We start from the raw sequence: 24,631 nt of genomic DNA, 5'->3' as shown, positions 1-24,631 counted from the left end.
AAAAAAATTACTCTTACGTTTCCAAAGGACATTATCGACGGGTGCCAAGCCTGACTCAAAACACTCCCAGTAGCTTTTTTTTTCCTAAGGACAGAGTAAGCTTGGATTCCAAACACCCAAGCGAGCACGTGCTTTGGAAGGATCTCCAGGTGAGGGCAGGCCAGCCATGCCACACCACAAACTAGGGATCCTCTGGAGCTACCACAAACTAGGGATCCTCTGGAGCTACCACAAACTAGGGATCCTCTGGAGCTACCACAAACTAGGGATCCTCTGGAGCTACCACAAACTAGGGATCCTCTGGAGCTACCACAAACTAGGGATCCTCTGGAGCTACCACAAACTAGGGATCCTCTGGAGCTACCACAAACTAGGGACCCTCTGGAGCTACCACAAACTAGGGACCCTCTGGAGCTACCACAAACTAGGGATCCTCTGGAGCTACCACAAACTAGGGATCCTCTGGAGCTACCACAAACTAGGGATCCTCTGGAGCTACCACAAACTAGGGATCCTCTGGAACTACTCCTGCCAGCCAGGGATGCCACTCTCCAGGGCACACGAGCCAGGGGCCGCCCCGCCAGCCGAGGGGGAGGGCGGCACAGCGAGACGCCCCTGAGGCCGCTCAGGGTGCCCATTTGAAATGCTAAACACACTAACACCGACCCGACCCGACCCGACCCTCCGGAGAGCCCGCGCTGACACCGTGCCCCCCTCGCCGCCCTCCCCGCGCCGCTCGCCGCCCCCTCACCGCCCACGCCTGGCGGCAGTGCGGGATGGCGTCCACCACGCGGGCCACGGGCAGCCCCCGCCGCCGCAGCTCGGGCAGCTGGTCGCGCACGAAGCAGAAAAAGGGGCTGACGGAGCCTCTGCGCCGTGACATGGCTCCGGCCGCTCTCGCCGCGGTGGGGCAGCGCGTCCCTTCCTAAGGGGCCGCCAGGGCGGTGCCCTCACGGTTTTGGCGGCAAGGGCGGGGCCGCCATTACCCGACATGGCCGGAGGGGCGGCGCCCCCGCCCTGCTGCGAACCCGGGCTGTCAGAGCGGTCCTGAGTCAGGATCGCCCTAGGCCCGTTCTCCTAGAAAGAAGACTTCATCAATGCGACAGATAGCGGCCAACAAGCTCTAAGGATCACAGAATCACAGAATGCTGTCTACTCTCTTATATGGATCTGAATCATGGGTCATCTACCGCCACCACCTGCGTCTCCTAGAACGCTTCCATCAACGCCGCCTCCGCACAATCCTAAACATCCACTGGTCAGATTATGTGACCAACACATCTGTTCTAGAACAAGCAGCAATCACAAGTATTGAGGCCATGCTGCTGAGAACACAGCTGCGATGGGCAGGGCACATCTCTAGGATGAAGGACCACCGCCTCCCTAAGATCTTGCTTTATGGTGAACTTGCCACCAGCTGCCGCAAGAGAGGAGCCCCAAAGAGGAGATAAAAGGACTCCCTGAAACAACATCTCAGCCTTGGCCATATCGATCAACATCACTGGTCTACTCTGGCCTCCAATCAGGAGGTCTGCAGACACACCATCTATAACGCTGCTGCTTCCTTTGAGAAAGCACACAGGATCACCCTTGAGGAGGAAAGACAACACAGAAAGAATCGTGCCTTGCAGAATATACCATCTAAGGAGTCTTTCTGCTGTGCCTTTTGCAACCGGACGTGCCTGTCTCGTATTGGCCTTTTTAGCCACCAGCGTGCTTGTAACAAACGTGGGTAGAGCCCTCCCCAAATCTTCGTTCACGAAGCCCAGCCATGATGAGGGGGTTGGAAAGGACCATAAACATCATCCAGTTCCAACTCACCGCCATGGGCAGGGACACCTTCCATCATCCCAGGTTGCTCAGAGCTCCATCCAACCTGGCCTTGAACACTGCCAGGGATGGGGCATCCACGACCTCCCTGGGCAACCTGTTTAGTGCCTCACCACCCTCACAATAAAGAACTTCTTCCTAATATCTAACCTAAATTTACCCTCTTTGTGTCCAGTTCTGGGCCCTCACTCCAGGAAAGACATTGAGGCACTGGAGCATGTCCAGAGAAAGGCAGTGGAGCTGGGGAAGGGTCTGGAGCACAAGTGTTATGAGGAGCAGCTGAGGGAGCTGGGGTTTTTTAGGAGAAAAGGAGGCTCAGGGGTGACCTGATCACTCTCTACAACTCCCTGAAAGGAGGTTGTAGCCAGGTCTCTTCTCTCAGGGAAGAAGTGACAAGATAAGAGGAAATGGCCTCAAGTTATCTCAGGGGAGATTTAGATTAGATATTAGCAAAAATTTCTTCACTGAAAGTGTGGTCAGGCACTGGAACAGGCTGCCCAGGGAAGTGGTTGAGTCACCATCCCTGGAAGTGTTCAAAAGGCATGTGGATGTGGCATTTGGGGACGTGGTTTAGTGGTGAACAGGGTGGTGCTGGGTTAATGGTTGGACTCGATGATCTTAGAGGCCTTTTCCAAACTAATGATTCTATGATTCTGTATTTCATCTGGGCCAAAACAGACCTCCTCCTGCCTCTCACTGTAGGGCTGGGCACTGGCTGGCAGGATGCCTGCCCTGATATCTGCATGAGCCCCCTTGGCTCCCATTGTTTCATCTCCTTCTGGAGCAGCCTGGCTCCTGCTGCTCCCTGACAGCCGGTACTCTGTAAGACAAGATGATCACGGTGATGTGCCTTTTCTGATGCTTCCAGTAGCATTCAAAATGCTACCAGGACATGGGGGCCTGGGTGAGAATAGGGGCCAACAAATCATGGGGGCAGTGGCCCAGGACGTACGGGAAGGAGTGGAGGAAGAAGTGGAGACCAACTTCAGGTGAGAACCCTGGGTTTGGTTTTGAGATACATGACAGAAAAGTGGAGGATGTGCATCTGCTTGGAAAGGCAAACTTGCTTATTAAAAATAATTTGGGAGCTCACGTTATACAAAACTGAGGCTGCTGTTCAGATTGTCTTTTTGTGGGTTTGGGTTGTTTTTTGGTTTGTTTTTTTTTGTGGTTGTTGGGTTTTTTTCCTGCCATCTATCTCATTGACGTAACTGACACTTCCTTCACTGAAAGTTTGCACAGTTCAGATAAAATAAAGTTTGGAAATAATCTGATCTGCATCATCTTGATGAGTAGCACAGATTTGCTTCTGACCTCAAGCTTTCTATTCATCTCTCTCAAAGCCCAAATGATCTTCACTGGCCTGGTTTTCCTTGTCCGAGGCATGTGATGTCTCCCACATTCCTCACTGTTCCCATGTCTTTTGGGGGATCTCCTTCAGCATGTAGTTGCAGTTTCTGCAGAGCACAGGTAGTGCAGCAGAACAAGAGCCATCATGCTGCTTCTTGTGCAGCCATCTTCAGTGGAGTTGTCTGGACAATCTCGATAAAAATAAACGGTGTAGCCCTGACTTGAAAGACTCTTTGCAATTCTCTATCTCACAGTCCTGTTAAATCTGCTCTAAACTTAGACATGAGGATAAAAACAGCGATGAAACACCTCCATGCATTTCCAAATCGCTGGAAAACATTGCTTCTTTTTCTCAGTCTCGCTACTTTTTTCATCCTCTGGTTAGGTAATGTAAGGCTGTTCAGCTCCAAAGGAGGTAGCTCTTGTTTAGGCTTAAATATTTGGCTTAGCTGATTATGTTTGTCAGTGGTGGAACTGCTGTCAGGTAAGGTCAGATTAAATTGCTCCTGCATCTCCCTGGTATCTGGTTTCTCAGAGGGTTAAAAAATGCTGGCACAGTTTAATCTTCTGGAGGCTCAAACCTAGTGAAAACAGTTTGGTTTATGTTTGTGAACCGCTTGCTAAATTTGCTGTTAAACATACAGGAGGAGTCAGTCACATTGCCAGAAACGTATAAAATTGTGATGTAACCTCGATGAAAACAGGTAAGCATTTTTAGAGTTAGTTTTACTGCCGTGGAAATAATTTATATTCAGGTCTAGTTCCGGCTACATTAAACGGTAAAGCTCTGAGGAGAGACTGCAAGAAATGACTTGTATCTTGTAAATATAAACATCTGCACAGAGTCTAGTTTTTTTCAGGCGGAAAGGCAAGTATTTACTGTTATATTACTGTAAGAGTTGTTGCTAGGAGTGCATCTGTGCACTTATGTTTTCTTTCTTTGCATAATTTTCTTTTCTCTCGTATGCAGCTTTGGGACCCACCCTTTAGCAGCCCTTCCTTTTAAAGAAATTCAGATAATGTGTTCATCAACTGTTTGAAAAACACAAGGCTCCAGTAATAGCTCTCCTAGGGCTAGAGGTGTGGTTGGAAAATAAAATTCATAAGCAGCAGAGAGAGAAAGGATTTTCCTATGTGGGTTGTGGGGACAGAGAAAAGAACAGGGAACAGATCATCTCTAGAGCACCATGTCATCAGTATTCTCCCCCAAGAGCCCTGAGGAGAGCCCAGTGCCTCTGATGAAACTCATGTTTTAACTCTTCAATTGTCTGCTGTTTAACTTAGCTGGCAAAGGAGCTCTGTGGACCATTTACACTGATTTGTAAATAACTAATTTGTAGCACTGAGGCCGTTCCAGCAGATGACAGCAAGTGTTGTGCCAGTATTTATATATTGCTTTTTTTTTTTTGGCACTTAATTCAATTAAGTAATGTGCCAACACTTCAGGTCCTAGGTACCTGGCCTTGGAAACACAGCTCCAGAATTTACAAAATCACTGTAAATGGTCCAGAGAACTCATTTGCCAGCCTGTGCTTTTCCATCAGTGCATGGAGTTTGCCACAGGTATCTCAAAATAGGGTCTGTGTACCCTAGTACTTTGTTGGCAGAAGAACTATCTGGAACGTTTCTGCCCGTAATGTATATTCATTCATTCAGGATTCACGGCTATAATCTTTGCAAGGTATGTCTTGCAGTTGTTTGTCGGAAAGAATGAGCAAAGTTACTCCAAAAAAACATTGCAGTGACCACATCTGTTCTTACCCACTTGCCTGCTGGTCTGGGGCCATGTCACCCTCCCACAGAGTGAAATGTTTGGTGTTTATGTTAGAGGAGTCAGGCCAGATCCATCAGCCCAAGAGAGGCGAGGCGGGTGCAACTCCACCCTCCCAGGTCCAACCGAAGGGAGGTCAAGTATGTAATCCCAGCCTAACCCAGCTCCTCCTGTTGTTTTGCCATTAGGGATGAACCATCCACTCCCCTCTCCCTGGCTCTCAGGGCACACCACCCTCTCACCTAGTACAGCTGATGACATTTAAGTCAGGACCTCCTCCTGTCTCTCCAGCCACTGTCACCCAGGCATGTGGACTCTCCAAGCCAGAGACTAGAGGCTGGCACAGACGCCCCCACACATGCATACATGCAAAATAGGGAGTCCTTCTCTCAGAAAAAAAGTTATAAAGGAATTCAATAAGAAAAGGGAATGGGCTGTGCATGACAGATAAGCACATTGCCCAGCAAACTCTTCACAAACACAACTGGGTCTTTCTATCCCCTTATCCATTTCTTTCTGTTACTTGTTCCTTCCCAAATCATCTACATCTCTCTCTTTCTTTGCCTTTGATTCCTCCCTAAGCATCCCATAAGAAGCCCTAAGCAATTCTGAAATGCTCTTCCCTTGCATCCTGTAACAAGTCCTATATCTGTAGGCTGCAACCTAAAGTTGCTGTGCTGTTGACTCATCTTGATAGGCTTCAAGTCTGCACCCTGGAGCTGAGGCTTCTCTGGGACAGCGCTGGGAGGGGCTTGGACAGGTTTTCCTTTATTCTGAGTTCCTATCTGAGCGTTCTTTCTTGTCTGCCATTGTGTCCCTGTGTGCCTTTGGACTTGTGGAAATAGGCTGTTGATGGGCTTTTGAGACAGGTGTGGGAGGAGCCAAGGCAGGGTGTTTGCTGGGCTACCCCCATGGCACTGACTCTCTGCACTCCTTTCTGTGTGTGAAGACAAGTTTCTGTCACAGCTGATGTCTTTCTCAACCTGGTTATGGAGGTTTTAAACCTACAAAAGAATTTGTAGGTTTAAAATAATCTGTCTCTTTGGAGACAAAGTGGAAACTTTGCCTCTCTGGTCCAGTAACTATATTGTTTCATATGTAATGCATAGACATTTCAGGGATCAGAATCTGCAGGTTTCCCCTTCCCCAGGTGAATGATTTAACCAGTATGCTACAGCTGCCAGCTTTCTCTTAGTCCCACTCCCTTTGACCTAGTGAATCTTTGAATCTTGGGTTTCTTTTTTTTAACAGTGCCACAACTGCAAAAGGACTTCAGGGTGCCTTACACCTCAGCTATGTGCTTAAGGATGTAACTTAGATCAACTAGGAGTCAGGAGGCCTTTTTACAAAAGGTAAGCCATATCACCCTGTCTTTGCAGGGCTTTGCTGAGTGTTAGACCCATTGTGAATGTCCTGGACCAGGCCTCAGACGTGGTATCAGCATCTTTTCTCCAGGTTTCACAGGGAACTCTAGTGAGAGCTGATACGCTTCTGTCTGCTCTCCAGAAACAGAAGGATTTGTGCTGGGAGCTGCAGTGCAGCAGGTCATGGAGTTGTAGGATGCATGGGACTTGCTGGGTGAGTGCTGTGACCCTGCTGAGCACCACCTTCCAGAACCACTGAGGCTGATACAAGCCCCAGGGTAATCAGCTGCCCAGGTGTGGTACAGCTGCATCCCCTCTATGCCATAAATTTCAAATATCCTTAAAGCCATGCCTCCAGGGAAACCATCACATTGTTCCAGTATCCTGGACAAATACTGGGAAATCCTTAATATCTGATAAGAGAAGGAACTGGCTTCGACAACCCAAATATATGTAAGCCTTGGCTTGAGTGTTTGTTAGACATCTGTGTGCTCAGTACTATCTGGGTATGCAGAGAAGGAGAACTGTAAGCGTGTACTTTGACAGTACATGTGTGCTTTCATTCTCAAACTGCTTCTCAGTGAGGGTTTTTTTTAGATTGCAGTTCTAAATGTTAGGTACCAAAATTTTTCCAAAGTCTTGTTTTAGATCTGGCCCCAAGTAGGATGCCCTGAGTAATTACAGACCTGTCAGAGTGACAGGGATCCCAGGCAAAAGAATGGAACCGCTGACACAGGAGTTGCTTCAATAATGAATTAAAGAAAAGTAACGTAATTAATGCCAATCAACGTGGGTTTGCAGCAAATAGATTCTGTCACATTGGTCTGTAATTGCATCAAAAAGATATTAAGCATGGTTACTAAAGGTAATGCATTCAGACACGTGAGGCATGTGACTTGACCATACAGCATTGAATCAAGGATACAGATTTATGATACAGAGACCATCCAGTCTCCAGATAATGCATTAGCTTAGGATGTCTCAAAATGTAATTTTAAATGAGGAATTGCAATCACACTTTTTCACGAGATCTTTCTTAGGTCATTTCTTGGCTGCATACTACTAAATGTTTGTTGGTACCTTTGAAGGAAACATACAGTCATCACAGTTACTTGCAAATAATACAAAGATTGAGGGAATACTGAATAATGTAGGTGATAGAGTGGGATCCCCACCAAAGAGGAGATCCCTATGTGATGCTGTGTCAAGAGGACTAACAGCATGATCCTTGGAAGGAGAAACAAAGAAATATTAAGCAGGGATGATGATGCTGTAGTACTTCTGCTTTCATCCTTTTAGCAACTGAGCCTGAGATGGTCTCTCTATTTCTGGTGTTAGCTCAAGAATATAGAAAAATAACAGTCTGTTGAACTTCCAGAGAGGATGTTAAGGGTGCTTTGATCATAGTCTGTCATTACCTCTGTTCAGAAATTGCCTTAAGAGTGCCCTGTCTTTGAGCTTGGCAGTACTAGAAGGTGGAGTTAGATGAAATTAGGGGCAGGGTGAGGTCCCTTCCATCCCAAAGTAATTTGTGATTCTTTTCGTAACAAAACAGGGTGCAGTTCAAACTACATGGATGTAGCGTGGCAAAGTGATGTGGCCTGTTTTATTAAAAAAGCTGGATTAGACAGTCACAGCAGTCTGGGTTATGAACTCCAGGTCCCTGAAGGTATTTTTGCTGCCCGCGGTTTCTCTACAGCCAAAACCTTAGAGGGTTTAACAACTTGTTATCTCCTTGGTTATCTGTAGATTCGCAAGCAGAGTTTTCTTATTCCTATACTGTGTATTTTTGCTTATAGTGACACACAGGATTGTGAGCTGGGATGATTCACTTGTGATCGTGGTGTGCCTATATAATAACTTCACAAAACATTATTGCTGACATGTCCTTAGTGTTTGACTTAAATGAAAATTTCAGGTTCCCCCTGAAGTGTAGGAAAGTTATGCTGTGATTTTTGGTATCTAAAAAAAGGATCAGGAGCAACACAGGAAATTTAGACAGAGAAGTAAATACTATAGAAAGATGCTGTTCTCTTGGTTTCTTTCTAATGCTGAATTTGTATTACAGAACTGAAGGCTCATTGCAATGAGAAAGTCAAATTTCTCCATTAAATATTCTAAACACTTCGTGGTACAAACACCATGGTTAAAAACAAAAGCAGTTTGTATATCCATATCCCTCACTCCTGACGTTAACGGGAAGTAAAAGCTCTGTATTACTGTGCTATCAAATGTGGCAAGGCAGCTCGAAAAAAACCCAGCATATCCAGAGTGCATATATTTCAGTGATGTCTTGCTGTGAAGCTATCAACGATTAAAAAGAGATTCCAGTGTGACAAAGCAAACGAGGAAAAGTTTTAGTTAGTAGCTATGCTGAAGAGACTCACTAAACGCTGTGAATTGATGGTGTGTCACCTAATAACTTCTGTAGCGTGCTGGTCTCAGTACTAAATCAAGAAAAGCAGTGTCTACTGGCTGAATGTAGTATGACATCCCAGAAAGCTGCTGAAATCGCTGTTTCTATGGAAATTTCTACAGGGGAAATCCAGGGGGCTGAATGGCAAGAAAATCTTCATGCAGCACAGTGGGTTTTCAGGGATGTTTCCGAGATGGGTCATTCTGAGTGAGGTGCTGGGGTAAATCATTCCACGTGCTGGTAATTTAAAAAGCTGACTCTGCTTATCAACAGAGGAAATGACCACAAAAGACTGGTATTGGAAGATGAAAGGAGGGAGGGAGGAATGAAGTACTTGGCAAAGAGAGAAAAAAGCCAGCAGCTGCTACAGCGTGAATAAAAAAGTGAGTTTGTTTGTTTCCCTATTGTTCAACCGAATTTGTTCCCGATCCCATTGCTTAGAGAACTCCTTCGGGTGGAATCACAGTGTAAGTGATGTCAAACAGTGTTGAGGTGTGGTATTCTTCAGGTTCAATCTGGGGCTAAATTATGCAGGACAAGCAGGGAGAAGTTACTGAGGGAGCTGAAGGTTTAAGTCTACCGGTATGTTGTTTTTCAAGGGACAGAGAATCCCTGCTGGGCCGTGGCTCGAAGCCATCTGGCTAATTGCATAGGAATTTCCCCACCGTTTGAGGGTGAACTGGGGCTAACTGCAGTCATACAGCCTTCTGTCTCCAAGACCCGGCTAAAAGGAAAGACAACATCCCAACATTAACTATTAAGCCAGCTCAGATGTTGCAATACTCAGATCAAAGGTCTACAGAGATCTGGAACATCTATTCCGGGCTTGGGCATCCATCACACGTGGATGTATACAAATGACAGCTCACATTAAATGAAAAAGGACCGTACAGTGAGTTTATGAGAATTTCAAAGCAGATATAAATCCAACGTTACATGCAAAACAATGGTGCTTCCGTGTATTGAAAATCTTTCCTTCCTTTGTCGTGAGTCAAAAGTTTAGCACAACTGATGTATGCCAAACTTATTTGCAAAAGCTGGAGGGCATTAAAAAAAAAAAAAACAACAAAACAGCAAAAAACCCCCTAGGAGTAGCTAACAATAGTGACGCATAAGGGATTGTACTGCTCCCAGTGTTAAACAGATGAGATAATATCAACATCAACATTGTCTCAGGAAACTCTGGATCAGACTCCCGGCCAATTAAGTCACAAAAAGGCAACGAATCAGGATTTTGAGGGTTATCAGGAAAAATGGCTAAGGGAGGGAGAGAAAAATAACGTTATATTCACATTTTAGGAGTCTTAATTCAGCCCATACAGACCTTCATGGATTGTATCCTACAGATATATAACAATGGCGAGGCAGGCCCTCAGCTGATGCAGGGTATCCACCTGAATTTTCTGGAACCACAGGTATTTCTGGAGGCTGAAGTGGCCCGAGAGTTTCTACTTTGTCTTCCACCTGCAAGTATGGACAAAGGCAGTGGGGTGTCAAATTTCTGTGTGCTAAAGGAGAACACTGTGGGCTGTTGCACATATACATGATTTAGTGTTAACAGAGGCTTACTTCTTAATAGTGACTTTTAGCTAGTACTGCAAAACAGTTAAATTCATAAGGTATCAGGTCAGAGGAACATCAGTGTATTTTTTTGGGTGTGTATTTTGGTATTTATGGGTGTGTATTTTTTTTTTAATGCAATGTTGAATAAAAATAAGCTTCCATGTGAAAAATATTTTTCAATAACATTGAATAGCTCTGAATAAAACACTTAAAAACAGATTGGCTGCCTAGGGATTGTCTCCTTGCTTAATTCTACTTTAACTATGCTAACAGAGGGACTACATCTGTTTAAAAACAGCCAAGGATGTTTCAACACACCTTTTATCACAGCAAACATGCTTTTTCACTCAGAAATTATTGATCTTCTTCCATTCACACTTGTTAAAATAAGCTTATCTTGCCTGTAGAGAAGTTCAGTCTGAAAGGCAAAATGATGAGGGATCTACAAGCACCTGGAAAATACCTGCTAGAAAGAAAATAGCTTGTACAGTTTTACTGCGGGCACCCCTGTGCACTCTTTTAGCAGTGCTTTGCGTTAGGAAAATCAGAATTGTTCGTGTTCTTTGGCAGATTCCAGATGAGATGAAGACTACTCCCATCTCCCATGTGTATCGCTGATATCTGCATCATCCCAGCTCTGGTTACAAAGACCAGCCAAGCCCCTGCAAGAAAAATGCCTGAGGGTTAACAACAAATGTGCAAAGGGGAGCTGTGCTGGATGCTGTGAGTGGTGAGTGCCATGTTGGAAGGTGCCGAGCCACCAAAGGAAGCATGATGCTATTTTAGCCAGCTCTAGGCCTATGAATAATTCCACTGACTTATTAAGTTTTCACAGAAACTGTAAAAGTTTTAAGTACAGTGAGTGTGTATCCATGTGGCTTCACTGTGGCCAGGACCATTTAATTTCCAAGCAACGTCCATATTCTAAAATGTCATTTTTAGCTGTATATCTAGTTGGCTGTCCCCTTCCTCACAAAAAAAATTCCATCCCCTCCCAGTATCACGTTTGCACAACAACTTAACACCCCAAACTCAGCTGCCCGTTGCTAACAGTCAGAACACCTCTTCCTCATCTAAAATTATATTCCATCTAAAATTATATCCCTTCTTCATCTAAAAATTACAGTAATTAGTTGCAGTGCCCATGCTGGAAGTGGAAACCCCGGGGAAATTTCGAACAGGAACCGTCTACGCTTATTTCCCAAGGTACACGTTAAGGTTAATTTGGGGAGGACAGACGATCGGCGGGGACATTTTTAAGCGCTTACTAGAAGTTGTAAGAACCCCGCTAAGAAGCGGAGGGATGCCGGGGGGGGGATGAAGGATTTGCGGAGGAACGTGCCGGGGTGCCCGTAGGCTGAGGAGCGGCACCTGGCAACCGAAACGCGCCTTCGCCGGAGGGAGGGAGGCAGGGAAGCAGTTTCGGGAAGCCGTTTCGGGAAGCCGCATCCCCCTCCCGCGCCCGGACAGCCGCGGGGGCGGCCGCGGGCACCGGCGGCGGGGGAGGAGCGGAGCAGGAGCAGGAGCGGAGCCACACGGCGCGGCCGCTCCGCCAGCCCGGCCGGCGCTGCGGGGAGGTGGCTGCCCGAGCGGGGCCGCCTCTCCCGCCCTCCCTCCCGCCCCGCGCCGCCTGGACCACTGGGAAAGATGGATGGGCACGTCCTGGGATGGATCGTCCTGCTGTGGCTCGCAGGTAGGGCCACGGGCGCCCCGGCGGCCCCGACGTGCCCGTGCCGTGCCCAGCCCGCCGGGCTCCGCGGCTCTCTTTAGGGAGAAAATGGGGGGGGTTGGGGAGATGCTGCGGGAGGGCAGCGGCGGAGGGAGCCGGCGTGGGGTGAGGGCTGCTGCGGGGCGTCCCGCGGTGCAGTTTGCGGAGACTTCGCGGAGAGGGGCTGGGGAAGGGGGGGAAAGCGGCGCCTCCTGCCCGCCCGGGGCCCCCGGGGGCAGGTCCGAGGGGTCCCCGGGGGCAGGTCCGAGGGGTCCCCGGGGGCAGGTCCGAGGGGGCCCCGGGGGCAGGTCCGAGGGGGCCCCGGGGGCAGGTCCGAGGGGGCCCCGGGGGCTTCGCTCCGCGTGGCCCGCGGGGCGCTGGGGCCGCTTGTTCGCCGCGGGGCCGGCGGGCGGGAAGCCGGCGGGGAAGGTGGGAGCCGGCCCGGGAAGGCAGCTGGAAAGCGGGGGAGCTGGAGTGTCCTTGGCCGCGGTGCGGGAGGGATGGCGACAAACCCTCGGCTCCCCCTCGCCCGCCCGTGCCAGGTCGGGAACAATCGCGGGAACTTCTCCTTTACCCGGTGTCCTGACCGCACACGCCGTCCTAACAGAGGTGTGAGAGGAGGGGGCTGCCCTGCCTCTGCCCCGGCCTCCAGGGGGGCCTTCCCAGTGACGGTGCAGTTGTGCCCAGGCCTTTGTGACCGCAGGAGGGGATTGCCTCCCCCCCCAGCCCAGCTCGCCCACCACCTCTTGCCCGTCGGGCGAGCCCTCCCTCCCTAAGCCAGGGGGAGGGGAGCCGGAGAGGAGAGCGGAGAGGGGGAGAGGGCAGGGGGAACAAGCTGAAAAGGGGCTGGGTCTGAGAGCTGGACAACGAGGAAAAGAGAAGGATTAAAACAGAATGAGAACGGAGGGGCAGCCGGGAATCAGAGAGGAAAGAGGGAGCCCTCTCTGAGGGACTAGATCTGGCTCCTGTGAGCCGGTGCAGCAGCCAGGCACAGGCAGGAGCAGCAGGCTTTAGGAAAAGCTGCAGCAGGATGACTTAGCCAGGCAGGCTGGTTACAGGCTGAAAGAAACAGACACACTTGGTTTAAGTGGCACATATTTCCCACCGCCATCGATGTATCCCACAAAGAAGACCTCAGCCTCTTCCCTCTTCCTATTCAGATTTAGGATTCACAAGCAGTAAATTCGGCTTTTAGTCATAACACTTCTCTCCTACTACCCACCCACCCCTTTCCTTGCTTTTTCGCTCTGAGTCATCTTCAACACCGGTGCCTGCCTACTGCTCCCTTCCACGGTTTCACGGCTTCATCTGGGGCTTCAGCAGCTTCCAGCTCATCCTCCCTCCCTCCCTGCCATTTGGCTGCTTCCAAATGTATCCTGCCTCACCGAGTTGGTCTGGAGTGCCAGCGCACCCACAACTACCGCTCCTTTCCCACTAGCTATAGTAATGAGCTGATAAAACAGCATCCAGGGACTGGGAAAGGAGTACGGGGTGCAGATAAACGTGACATTACATTCCTCCCTCTTTTTAAAGAGCTCCTTTATCTGGACATGTGCGGATAGATCAGGACTTTTTCCATCAGGCTAAAAGACTGGGCTGCTGACACTTTCCTCCCTCCACCGAAGGTAGTTCAGGATTCCTGGCAGCGACCGCTGTTCGGAGCATGCAGGGTCAATGCAGAGAGAGAGAGAGGTGCCGCAGTAGCAGGAAGACCTTCCCGTTTCCTCTAGCCCCGGGGTTTTGAGGCAGGACTGCGAGCTGCTGGTGCTAGTCGAGAGCCAGTGGGCACAGGCTTCCGGAGGCAACAGGTTATCCACAGCTGCGTGCTGAGAGATGGAGGCAGCCGGAGCCCGCCCGCTCCCCTCCAGCCTCTGGCCGCTGCTGCCCAGCAATAAATCAGGTGCTGCTGTCCTTTTTCATGGCCGAGAGAAAGCAAATAAGCCAAGGTGTGTGACTGTGAGCGTGTGTGTGCACAGAAAGGGAGGAGAGGCTAGCAAACATGGATTCAAGATTTTCCTCTCCCCAGTGGCTGTGCGAAGGAATGAAAGGTCTGCATCAAGGTAAGGAGCCCTAATCCAGCCTGAGTGGTGCACTCTGCTCTCTGAAAGAGAAGTGGGGGCTGGGAGGTGGAGGGGCCAGGGTAGGAGGCAGAGTGCAAGATGGGGGGGAGGAAGCAGGGAGACAAAAGGGAGCACGAAAGAGAAGGCTCTCGTCCCCTTCTCTCCCCTCCTCCCTCCTCGAGGTGGGCTGAGAAATTTCTAATCAGCACTCGCAGTTCCTTTCCTCCCAGCAGTAATTCCTCTCTGTCCTTTGTTTGTCTTTAATTTTTGGCTCTTGCATTTATCTTTTGTTTGGTTTTGCGCATTGTGAGTTCTTACTGCAATTTCAAAAAATCCTGTGTGAGGTACAAAGGGTTTGGTTTGGCTTCTCCTCCTATCCTGCTCTCCCACGTTTCTAAAGCTAGTGTTTTAATAACAACAGCAAATGGATGAAGAACAGGTCATCCTTTATTCCTTCCTGTGAGGTCACACAGGTTAAGATATGTGTGGGACTGTGTTCTCATTCTATAGAAAGAAGATACAATTTGCCAAGTATTCTTAAGTCACTGTGTAAAGCTGGTTTTTGTAAACTACCAAGTGCAGCTTGATTCTGGAATGAATCCTTTCCTTGTGCTTACCATTATTCTTAATAGTGCTGTAATTTGTAATGCAATTAAAACTAGAGAGAAGTGTTGTACTGGAGGCTGAGCTCCGGTTTTATGCACAGAACAAGCAGAGCAATATTTTTCTGCCTCACAACTTGGACTAAGCTTGGAAAGATTACAATTAGAAGACTGCCCATGTTGAAATGGGGTCTTTTCTCCCTCCTAAGTAATTTTTTACCACTAATTTAGGGCTTGGTCCCTGTTTATTCTCCCTATGCAGAAGAGCCACTGCAGTGCAATAGTGTAGTAGAGAGGTGGGTGTATTTACTACCTCAGCTTCCCCAGCCACAGTTCAGGAGAGCAGGCTGAGGGGGGCATGCTGGAGCACAGCTGTGCTTTGCTGTCTCCTGGCCAACTGAGCACGCTTCTTGGGAAGGCAGGGAAATGGATGGACTGTCTCATCTGTCTTGACACAAAATGTTCATCTGACTTCCCTTGCCTGGCTTCACAGAGCATACGTGCAGCATAACTGGGAAGAAATCTCACATTTTTTCTTACTTTCTAGTCCTGCGAGGTCACCTTGAGTGGGACTGGCACCGGTGGAAATCCCAGTGCTATCCCAAGGACAGGTGTTAATGCTTGGTGTTATAAAGCTCGGAGAGACTCTTCCCATTTATTTTCCTTTGTTCTCAGGTGTGGTGGTGATCAGTTGCTGAGTGATAGTTCTGAGCATGAATTCTAGGATGCTGAACCAATACTGTAAATCATGAGGCATCTGACAATCGTAACAACTTTCAGACAGTAATAAGACAGGGTGGATTTGATCTGGTGGCCAGAGCTGAGATAATTTGCCTGAGAACGTCTGGGGTGACTTTTGTCAATATGTGAAAGGGGCAGGTCGTAAGGGAGTGTAAGGAGCATGGGGAAAGTGATGAAGAGAGACCAAAGTCAGGAGCACAGGGTACCTGGGAACAGCACCACAGAGAATGGGGAAGAGCATGGAATAGTCCAGTCTGTTTGCACAGCCTGGGCTGTCCTACATGGATTGTTTTTTCTTTTATTGAGGTACTGTGCTGGGTGTGCAAGGCCATGCTTTTCTGCAGCTGCTGTGGGCTTTCCCCTTTCCAGGTTAAACAGTCAGAGGGCTGAAATTCTTGGTTTTGCTATGGAGCTGCAAAAAATCAGATCCATGCTTTCACCTCAGTTGCACCTGACCTGTTCAGGAGTTGGTTTCTTGCTTCTGAAAAAGCTGACAGTTAGTGGTCACGTAGCTAAGAACATAAGTCTGATAGGAACCAGACCAAGCCATCCAATTCATTTCCCAAAAGGCACTCAACACAATCTGATGGTGATGGCTTTTGCTGATAAATTGCATGGATTGGATTTAGTCCAGCATGAGTAGGCAAGAATCTACAACACAATCCTAGTGATCCCACTGGCTCTCCATTCATCAGTTTACACATCTGTTTATCATCTCTAACTTTCCGACCTCAAAGTCCAGGTCTTGCACTTCCTGATTCAGGATTGATCCACATTTGAGAGTGGATGGTGTGCCAGTATTCAGCAGAGGGGGAAAGGACACTTCTAAATGATGCATAGTAGCCAAGGTGCAATAAACAAAGATCCTTTTGCCCAACAGTTTATTTTGTTCAGAGAGGTGTTATAAACTATGCCCTAAGGGCACTGTCTCTTACCAATGAGTGTATGCTTTTCTGCTGAGGCCCTTAGGTATAGTCTGGGAGTAGTTTTCCTGAGGTGCCTGTTTCAGGGCCCAACTGCGTGCAACAACTTCTGTCAATAAAGGTGTGTAAAACTGGGAGGATGTAATTTTTGTAGCTTTATAGCATCAGCTGTGCTACCTCGGGCAAGTGGTGGTGTGAGCCAAATAATAGCCAAGAAAGAGATGAGATGCATGCACAGGTAGGGAGACTCATGCTGACCTGAAGAATAATGTGTCCTGCCTTCTCTTGGACTCAAATCTTGTGTGCCAGAAGGATGCAGCCTGAGACCCATTAGGCTGAACTACACTGTGTGGCTTTGCCATTACAGGGATTGGTGCTTTAGATCAATTTTATTCTGACTAGATGATCTTTGAGGTCCCCCCCAACCCAAACCATTCTGTGATTCTATTATTAGAGGCTAGCTTAAGGCTGTGTGGTGGAAGTAAATCTTCCTGGGATTCATTTCACCTCAGGGAGGCATAGACTTCTCTGGAGGGCAAGGGCAAAGCAAAAGGCTCAGTTATCACCCCTCAATTGCTTTCCCTCTTTTGCTCAAGGAAGGCGCTTATGGAGATCAGACTCACAAGGCTCAAAGGCGCCCTTACAAATATCCCCTCTGTAATCACTTCCTGGAATTTGCTTTAATCACCAGTGAAATGTATTAGTGATAGCTTGTGTGTAGTGTTGATTGCATAGTTTGAATGCATAATCTGGGGATAGTTTAGGAAAAGAAACAGAGAGAGGAGAGGAATGCACATTGCCAATTGAAGCAGACAGACCCCATACAATCATATTTCTGAAGTGTGATTATTTTTAAGCTTTTTCTCTGGGACTGTGTATATACACATGTACAGGCACACGAAACCATGGATTCTTTTTATTTTCTAAGACTGAGGATATCTGTTTTTTTAAGGTGCACTTGATTAATATTTTCAGACCTTTTTCTGAGGGTTTATGAGAACAAGAAGGATGGAAAGCAAAATGGTTAGAGTACTCCCACGAGCTAGATTTTTTTTTCTTGTGAAACTTCAAACGTTGTGAAATTCACAATGAACAGGTTGCTTCTCTGGAGTGCAGGAATTGCACTTCTATGATGATTTTGAAGTAAAGGCTAATCTTGCTCTGTCTGCATTAATCAAAACATAGCACAACACAACTCAGTTTCTTTTTAGTCCTACTTATATTGAACTAGACAAAGCTATTGTGGTGCTGTCACTCGGCTTGTCATTTTTTTTCACGTATTTCAAGTTTTTTCTCTGCTACATTAACAACCCAGAGTTCTGCCCTGTGATACATCTGAGGCTTTTCTTATCTTGGCTAGTCTCTTGAAGTTTTTTGAGGTCACGGTTTCTTCTTGAAGGTGAGGAGGTCCTAAGCAGACCACTGTAATTCCTGTGCATGGACATAACTGATCCGTGTAAAAGCTACCATCTTGTCTTCAGGCTGTCAGACATCCTGTTGGCCTTTTTGATGGACACTGTTACAGCAGTGACGTGCTACATGAATCAATTCCAGCCTTTTTTTTTTTTTTTTGGCAGAGGAAATAACAGGTGTATAATTTCCCAGTTCAGCCATATATAATTATATATAATTTGACTTAAATAGATCTAAAGTTTCCACTGCTCCAGTCTCTCAGTCTGAGGCGCTGTGTTGCTCTTAAATGCTATTCCTGGAAAGAATCCGAAAATAATATTTCAGAAGTTAATAAAGAGCTTGGGATAGGATATAGAAAATGCCAGATAATTTTCTGCACATCTCCAAAAAGTTAGAAAAAGAATAATCTAGAAAAAAAATTCCTATGTGTTCCCAAAAACTGTGTTTCTTTTCTTGATATAGACATTCACATGGGGGTATGGGGGGGAAAGTTAGTCAGATGAGAATTTGCTAAAGCTCAGCTAATCATTTATTAAAGCAGTCCCTGGCTTGCCAAACTCATTAATCTCATTAACAGGGAAGGAGGGCTACAGTGCATGGTTAGCTGAAAGCACAGTGTTTACTAAGCAGAGTACTTGGTTCACAAGGGAAAGATTTAAATATTCAGTGTGTCACTGTTTTATCCCTGAAGCTGAGGTAACGTGATGAGTCACTTGATCGGCTCATGTCACATGCTGGCTTTGGCCTCAGACTGTGAGCCGTCAGGCACAGAGTTGCCAGACACAAGTCTGACCTGGACCCATTTGTTTTTCAAGGTGTTTGTCATGTCTTTTGCATCCAGATGCAACCCAGAAAGCACAAATCTCTGGAGAGGAGAGAATAAGACATCGCCGCTCGGTTCACCTTGAGAAGCAAGTGCTGTCCTTCCCTTAGTGCCGCACGGCCCCTGTGGCCCCTTCGTTTGGTCGCTGGGAAAAGGAGGCCTGGCAGAAACGTCCCAGTGGCTGCTTCCTGAATTGTCTCTTTGCCTCTGCCTTGGGAAAGTACAGGAATGGCCTCACGGCCCTGCCCCTCCTGTGGGAGACCTCAGCTGTGTTTGGTGGTGCTCTGGAGATCACCCACACTTCGGCGTCTGGATTTGTGTCCAAGCGCTTCTGTCAGGACTAATATCTCTTGTGCAGCTTCCATGTGGCACAAGCATTATATCCATGATGTCATGCATTTGTTTTATGCATAATATGGCATGCATGTGCAAATGCCACAGCACCCCTGTGCACTTCAGGCCTTCACACAGTAGTCCCCAGCGTCAAGTCCTGCCTAGATCAGTAACTCTTTTTTTAGTGTCAGGGACCATCTTGCCTGTCTGAAATAAGCTTTCCCCTAGGCTCTGTCCATGCAGTCTTTTTATCCTCTGAGTGGTATTTGTAGGCTTGGTTGTGATTAGTAGTTTGGACATAGATAACATGTTGAATTTAATATTCACTGTTGTTCCAACCTCTTCACTTTCCTTTGGTTCTGAATCCTGGTTGTGCAATCTCTCCTTGCTTTTGCTTTTCAGGTCTGCAGCTGTCTCCAACTCGACCTTGTCTCTTCATGCCTGCTGTTGTCATACTGTTGATGCGTTTATTGCTCTCTGTCTGCTTCAAGCTCCAGTGCTTTAGTCTATGCCTTTTTTCCCCCATTCTAAAGATACCTCCTGTCATTTCATTTTCTTTGGCCAGCTTCCATCTCCTTTTCATCTCCACTTTCTGGAGTGGGTGGGTTATTTTTGCTGACTCCTTTTCCTCTCTTCTCTGCATCGTTTCTTAATCTCCTGCAACTCCAGTCCTTTGAAATTATTTTGACCTGGGCTGAGACACCTTCTTCAGTTTCTTCCAGCTGAACGTAAGCTTCCATGATCGTCATCCTGCTTATCCTTCTGCTTCCTATACTTACCCTGATACTCTATCCTTACTCTGTCTGTTTTCTTCTTTCTTGGCGTTTTCCCTTCTCTTCTGCTGCTTCCTGACATCAGGAAACCTTTATTCGTCCTCAGTCTTTTGTTCCTCCCTAAGCTTCCCTAAGTCCATCAGTCCATTCTCCAGATGTTGTGTAAACTTTCTCTTCTGCTCTATTCTCTTGAATGTCTTTTGTGTCTTGTCCTCTTTTTCATCGTGCACTGCTCTGGGATGTGTGTAAACTGTGAGTAGGGAGTCATCACCAATATTTTCAATACTGACTCTGATTCCTTTTTCTCCAGTGTTGTGTAAGTGCTCTCAGGCATTGTTGCCTGCAGCACAAGGAGGGAAGCAGTGAAGGGCGTGCGGGGAAGGTTTTGGCCTTTCCCCTGTGGGTAGATGGAGTACCTCACTCTCCCAAGGGCTCTACTGACACTGCTCACTGACTCTCTCTTCTCCCTAAGCTACATAAGGATGTGGCAGCAGTCCCATGCGTCTTCTCTGGGGCCTTAATACATCAGAGCTCCAGGCTGCAGCTCTCCTGTCAGCTGGTAGATAAACATTACATATTGAGATCCCTCTCCTCCCTGGGAATGTGAAAAACTTGAGTGTTTGGGCCATTTTTCTCCACACCTCCCACATGGAGCAATTTCTCTCAGCGCTACTTGCCAGCCCTGGGATGAGCTGTCTGATTTGGATCCACTCCTTCATGCATCTCTAGAGGTTGGCAGAGCAAGCAGCACTAACTGGGCACCAGTGCACAACAGGCTGGGCCAGGCGCTGTGTGTTGCTTGGCTTACAAAGAGGAAGTGGGATGCCACTGAAATTGGGAGGAGGGGGACTTATTCTGCAGTAGGGTTGTTATGAACTTGGGATCTGACCCCTTGGCTGACCTGCTGTAGAAGTGCAGCATGGCCATCCCTAAAATACCTCTTCCTTATCTGTGAACCTGCCACAGAAGCTGTGAATCATCACACCACTGTGTTAGGGCCTGTGCAGCATAAGGGTGCTACATCTGAGCCTTCAGCCCCATCATGGTGTATTTTTATTTGTGGCTGTAGGCTAGGAAAAAAGCAAACTTACTTCTGCTGCCAACATCCATCCTTACAGCATACATTGAGGAATATTGCACCCTAGCACCTGAAACAGAGGGACAGTTTTATGTGTGGGGGGAGAATGATGCTGTGATAAAATGCAGTAGGTCCCTCTTCAAGCAGTGCCAAGGCATATGATACTCATGTTTTTGTCTTTTAGCTGAGGTGGAAGGGTTGCAGGTCACTGTGCCTGAGAAGAAGAAGGTGGCCATGCTGTTTCAGCCTGCTCTGCTTCGCTGCCATTTCTCTACTTCTTCCACCCAACCAGCTGTGGTGCAGTGGAGGTACAAATCTTACTGCCAGGACCGGATGGGAGAAGCTTTGGGAATGGTGACCTCTGGGTTACAAACAATGAGCAAGAGGAACCTGGACTGGGATCCCTACCTGGACTGTGTGGACAGCAGAAGGACAGTCCGTGTCGTGGCCTCCAAACAGGGATCTGCCATCACTATAGGGGACTTCTATAAGGAAAGAGATGTCAGCATTGTCCACGGTAACTCTCCTACCCCAGTCATGCTTGGTGGGGGCTGGAATGGACCCTTAGCAATTTGGGATACTGGAGTCTGGCAGTAATTGTCTGGTTAACTCCCTTAGAAAGGGCTGTGGGATGGGATTGTATGTCAGACATTCAGGATTCAGCCAGCCAACCAACCCTAGACCCAAACATAATTTCCTTTGGCACTTCCTTTCATTTGTCTCCATGTAGGTCTCCAACCCAGATACAGAATTCTTTTTTTCCTTTCAGTGAAGTGGAATGTTTTCATTCCTGGCTTCTGCATATTGCTCTGTATATAGATTTTCCTTAACGAAGGAAATCTAGATTTCCAGCAAGAGAGATATGAATTCAGCCTCTGCAAGCTAGGTTTTTCTTCCTTACAAATCCCACTGATTTTTTTCCCAGTTCCAAAATCCTCAAATTATCCCACACCTTATGTTTGCTCAGCCCTGGACTTTAGCTATAATGAATCTAAAGCCACACAGCCTTGGGCAGTGAGAAGAGATTTCTGTGGGGCGAAGTCCTGTTGGGTGGAGAAGAGGGGTGTCAGGGTCCTGATACATTTTTTTCTGGAAGGCTGTGTGAGAAACCTTGTCCCTCCAAAGTAAAAGGTTTCTGCTTGGCTCAAGACACCTCCTCGCCAGAAGTGGAGACTCCTTGGAGTGGAGAGTGTGTGATCAGCCTCAGCAAGGAGGAGTGTTTTCCTTTGTCTCCCTGTAACCTCTGGCAGATGACTGAGGTGCTGTAGGGGAGACAATGTCTAAGCCCTTCTTTAATGATGTAAATATTTTGGGTCCCCAGGCCATGGAGGAGGATAGAAAATGACATTAGTTACCCCTTCTGCTCTTGGCACTTGCAGAGTTGCCTCTGCAGCATTATCTGTCTTCCCACCTGCAGCTCCAAGTCCCGAGCCTGTTGGTTTTTTTCCTGAATACTGTGATGTTCAGGATAAGATTAACCCCTCTTCTTAGTAAGGAAATAAAGTGGATTTGGGACACAGAGGTGGACACAGTGCATTCAATGCTTCATTCTTCCTTTAGGTGTTGGAGGGGAAGCTTGACTTTTCTTTTTTGCCTTCCAGATGCAGACCTGCAGATTGGGAAGTTGATGTGGGGAGACAGTGGGCTCTACTACTGCCTTATTATCACACCAGATGATGTGGAGGGCAAGAATGAAGAATCAGTGGAGCTGCTTGTGCTGGGTGAGCCCTCTTGTCAGATTGCTTTTTCTGCAGGTACCTGATGCACCTTTCCTTCTGCCCTCTCGCTCTCTCCACATATCTGTGCACCATATTACTATGGGGTGTAGGAGCTGTGTAAAACAGCACCTTCACCATTGCCTTGCACCTTGTGCAGTCATTCACACCTTGGCAAAGTGGGTGGCAAATGCTACCAAACCAGAATAGGAGTGTTTACACCCACACCGCTCACACGTTACACAGGCGTCAGTGACTGCAGAGAGTGCAGGGCTGTGGAAAGTCAGAACCCTTGTTTTTAAGGTGCAAAACAATAAACTTGCGGCAAAATGAACACTTGAGACGGAATCTTTTAAAAATAGACACCCAGAAGACAGCAAATCTTATGATTTTTGCTGTCTTTTTAACATTCCCTTCGTCTCGCTCTTCTGACCTGTGAGGATGTCAAGAAGTACTGTGTTAGGTGTGTCAGTTTGGGAGGTTATTTTGTCTGCCTAATGCTACTTGTCCAGTTAGAGGTGCAGTTTCATAGTCATCCCAGTCAGATCTGAGCTGGTGCTGCCACTGAAAGGAGCTATACCCTCTGTGTGGTCTGCATGCTTGGCTTAAGCTCCCCTGAGCAGTGTGGTGAGCAGTTTCTTTCCTATTTGCAGGGTTAGCTTTCAATGATGGCTTCCATGATCCAGCTCACTGTAAAGGTCAGAAAAGCACCCATCCCAGCTAGAGGAGAAAAGCAGAGTGGAATGGGCCTTTCAGGGACATTCATTGATGTGCCTTGAGCCAGCTGTAGTAGTTGAACCCTAAATGCCTCAGATGAGTTTTTCCCAACTCTCCTTAAGACCTGCTGATAGCAACATTTGTCTAGTCAGCATGGTTCTTGGGTGTACAGGTTCTGTACATCCTGGGAAGGAAATGTTAAAAAGCTTGGGCCAATAGTGTCTAGGTGATATGTGGAAGCATGATAGAACAAATCTGTCAAGTGCCCTTACCCTTCTGCCTAAGGCCAGAGTTTAATCGACATTTGTATTTGGAGCTGTAGTTATCATCACAAAGTAAACCAGGCTGAATGGGTGAGGCACTGTAACAGTACCACCACCTCTCCTCAGCCCTTCATAAGATGGTCAAGCAATGGACAATTGGAAGGTCAGAAGGTGGAAGGTCAGCCTGGTCCCTCCAGAAAAGTGTCATTTGCCTGTCCAAACCCACAGTGTGACTGTGTATCATATGCCAGTTAATAAGAGGCCCAGGACTGACCTGTGTGGGCTCAGGTGACATTATATCTGCCAGATGGCGATGGTAGCTGTTACATACCCTCTCCAGAGGACCTGTCTGGGGCTGTGTGGTGATGAGCTGCTGAATTTTTGTCCTTTCTCCACCTTCCTGTTCAGGATTTGGTGTCTTCCTCTTGTGTCTACAACTGTGCTCAGACACCAGTGACGAAACAGTGCCATGGTAACAGGAAGAATCTGGTTTTTGGTGTGTACAGAAGATTATGTGGGGAGAAAACATAGAAATCCCCTCCTCTGGAGCTGGCTTGGTGTCCCTGTTCCCAGTTTGTTGTGGTTATGTTGGGAGGAAACACGTAGCTTTGTGTTACCCTCGGCCACATCTGCTTTTCTGTTCAGCTTGTGGGTCTGACCTTGCGCTGTGTGCAGCACTCGTGCCAAGTTTGGCAGCAGCATGAAGCAGACTTGTTGTGGGCATACTTTGTTCTGCCTCATGCTGTTAGGCGCAGCTTGTGAATATTTCTTTTCCTGGGTAGCGTGTACGGAGGCAACATTCCAGCTTTTGGTGCAATTCCAGGGTTACTTCCCTCCCTGCCTCCCTCCCCCTTCCCACCTTGTCCTTTTCCTTCTGCCTTTGCCGTTACTTTTCCTTCTTTTTCCTTTATCTCTCCCCTTTGATGGCTAAATGATAAAGCAGCCAGCGGTGAAAATACCGTTTCTTAATACTCTGGCATCTTCTGGGGCATTTTTTATTCCATGCCACTGCTTGGAGGGAGACACTGGGTACAGATGTAGATTGGAGCAATTCTGCAGTCCTAGGAAACATGTAGTAAAAGGGTTTTGTTTGCTGTTTTTCTGGTTTCTGCTCTTTGGGTGGAACCCAGATTCCCTGTTAGGTTGGAGCAGTGGAGGGATGGTGTGTGAGAGACACTATGATTCCCA

The 24,631-nt window shown here is 47.5% G+C and overlaps 1 protein-coding gene and 1 long non-coding RNA gene across 11 annotated transcripts in view; one reads left to right on the top strand and one right to left on the bottom strand.

Moving 5' to 3' along the window:
* Positions 1–9,780: 9,780 nt before the first annotated feature.
* LOC120323640 lies at positions 9,781–12,759 on the bottom strand. Its single transcript, XR_005564299.1, has 3 exons — positions 12,577–12,759; positions 10,613–10,956; positions 9,781–10,195 (listed from the first exon to the last, which is right to left on the bottom strand). It is a non-coding gene; the product is annotated as an uncharacterized LOC120323640 (long non-coding RNA).
* ILDR2 (immunoglobulin like domain containing receptor 2) overlaps positions 11,706–24,631 on the top strand; it is a 37,380-nt gene continuing 24,454 nt past the window's right edge. For 2 of the 10 annotated variants that reach the window (XM_039383358.1, XM_039383356.1), the window contains exons 1-3: positions 13,407–14,062; positions 20,933–21,265; positions 22,350–22,469. In XM_039383358.1, coding sequence (XP_039239292.1) covers positions 14,002–14,062; positions 20,933–21,265; positions 22,350–22,469 — 514 coding nt within the window. In that variant the 5' untranslated portion in view covers positions 13,407–14,001. Of the gene's footprint in view, positions 11,988–13,406; positions 14,063–20,932; positions 21,266–22,349; positions 22,470–24,631 lie in introns of those variants that run through there. The other 8 variants (XM_027746834.2, XM_039383355.1, XM_027746833.2 and 5 more) reach the window with 6 other exon arrangements.

The sequence above is a fragment of the Pipra filicauda genome, unplaced genomic scaffold, assembly GCF_003945595.2.
Source record: "Pipra filicauda isolate LSUMZ 115617 unplaced genomic scaffold, ASM394559v2 scaffold306_size1276767_pilon, whole genome shotgun sequence".
In the NCBI taxonomy this organism is placed as follows: Eukaryota; Metazoa; Chordata; class Aves; order Passeriformes; family Pipridae; genus Pipra; species Pipra filicauda.
The sequence above is the reverse complement of the archived record's forward strand: the minus strand, read 5'-3'. Positions and strand labels throughout refer to the sequence as shown.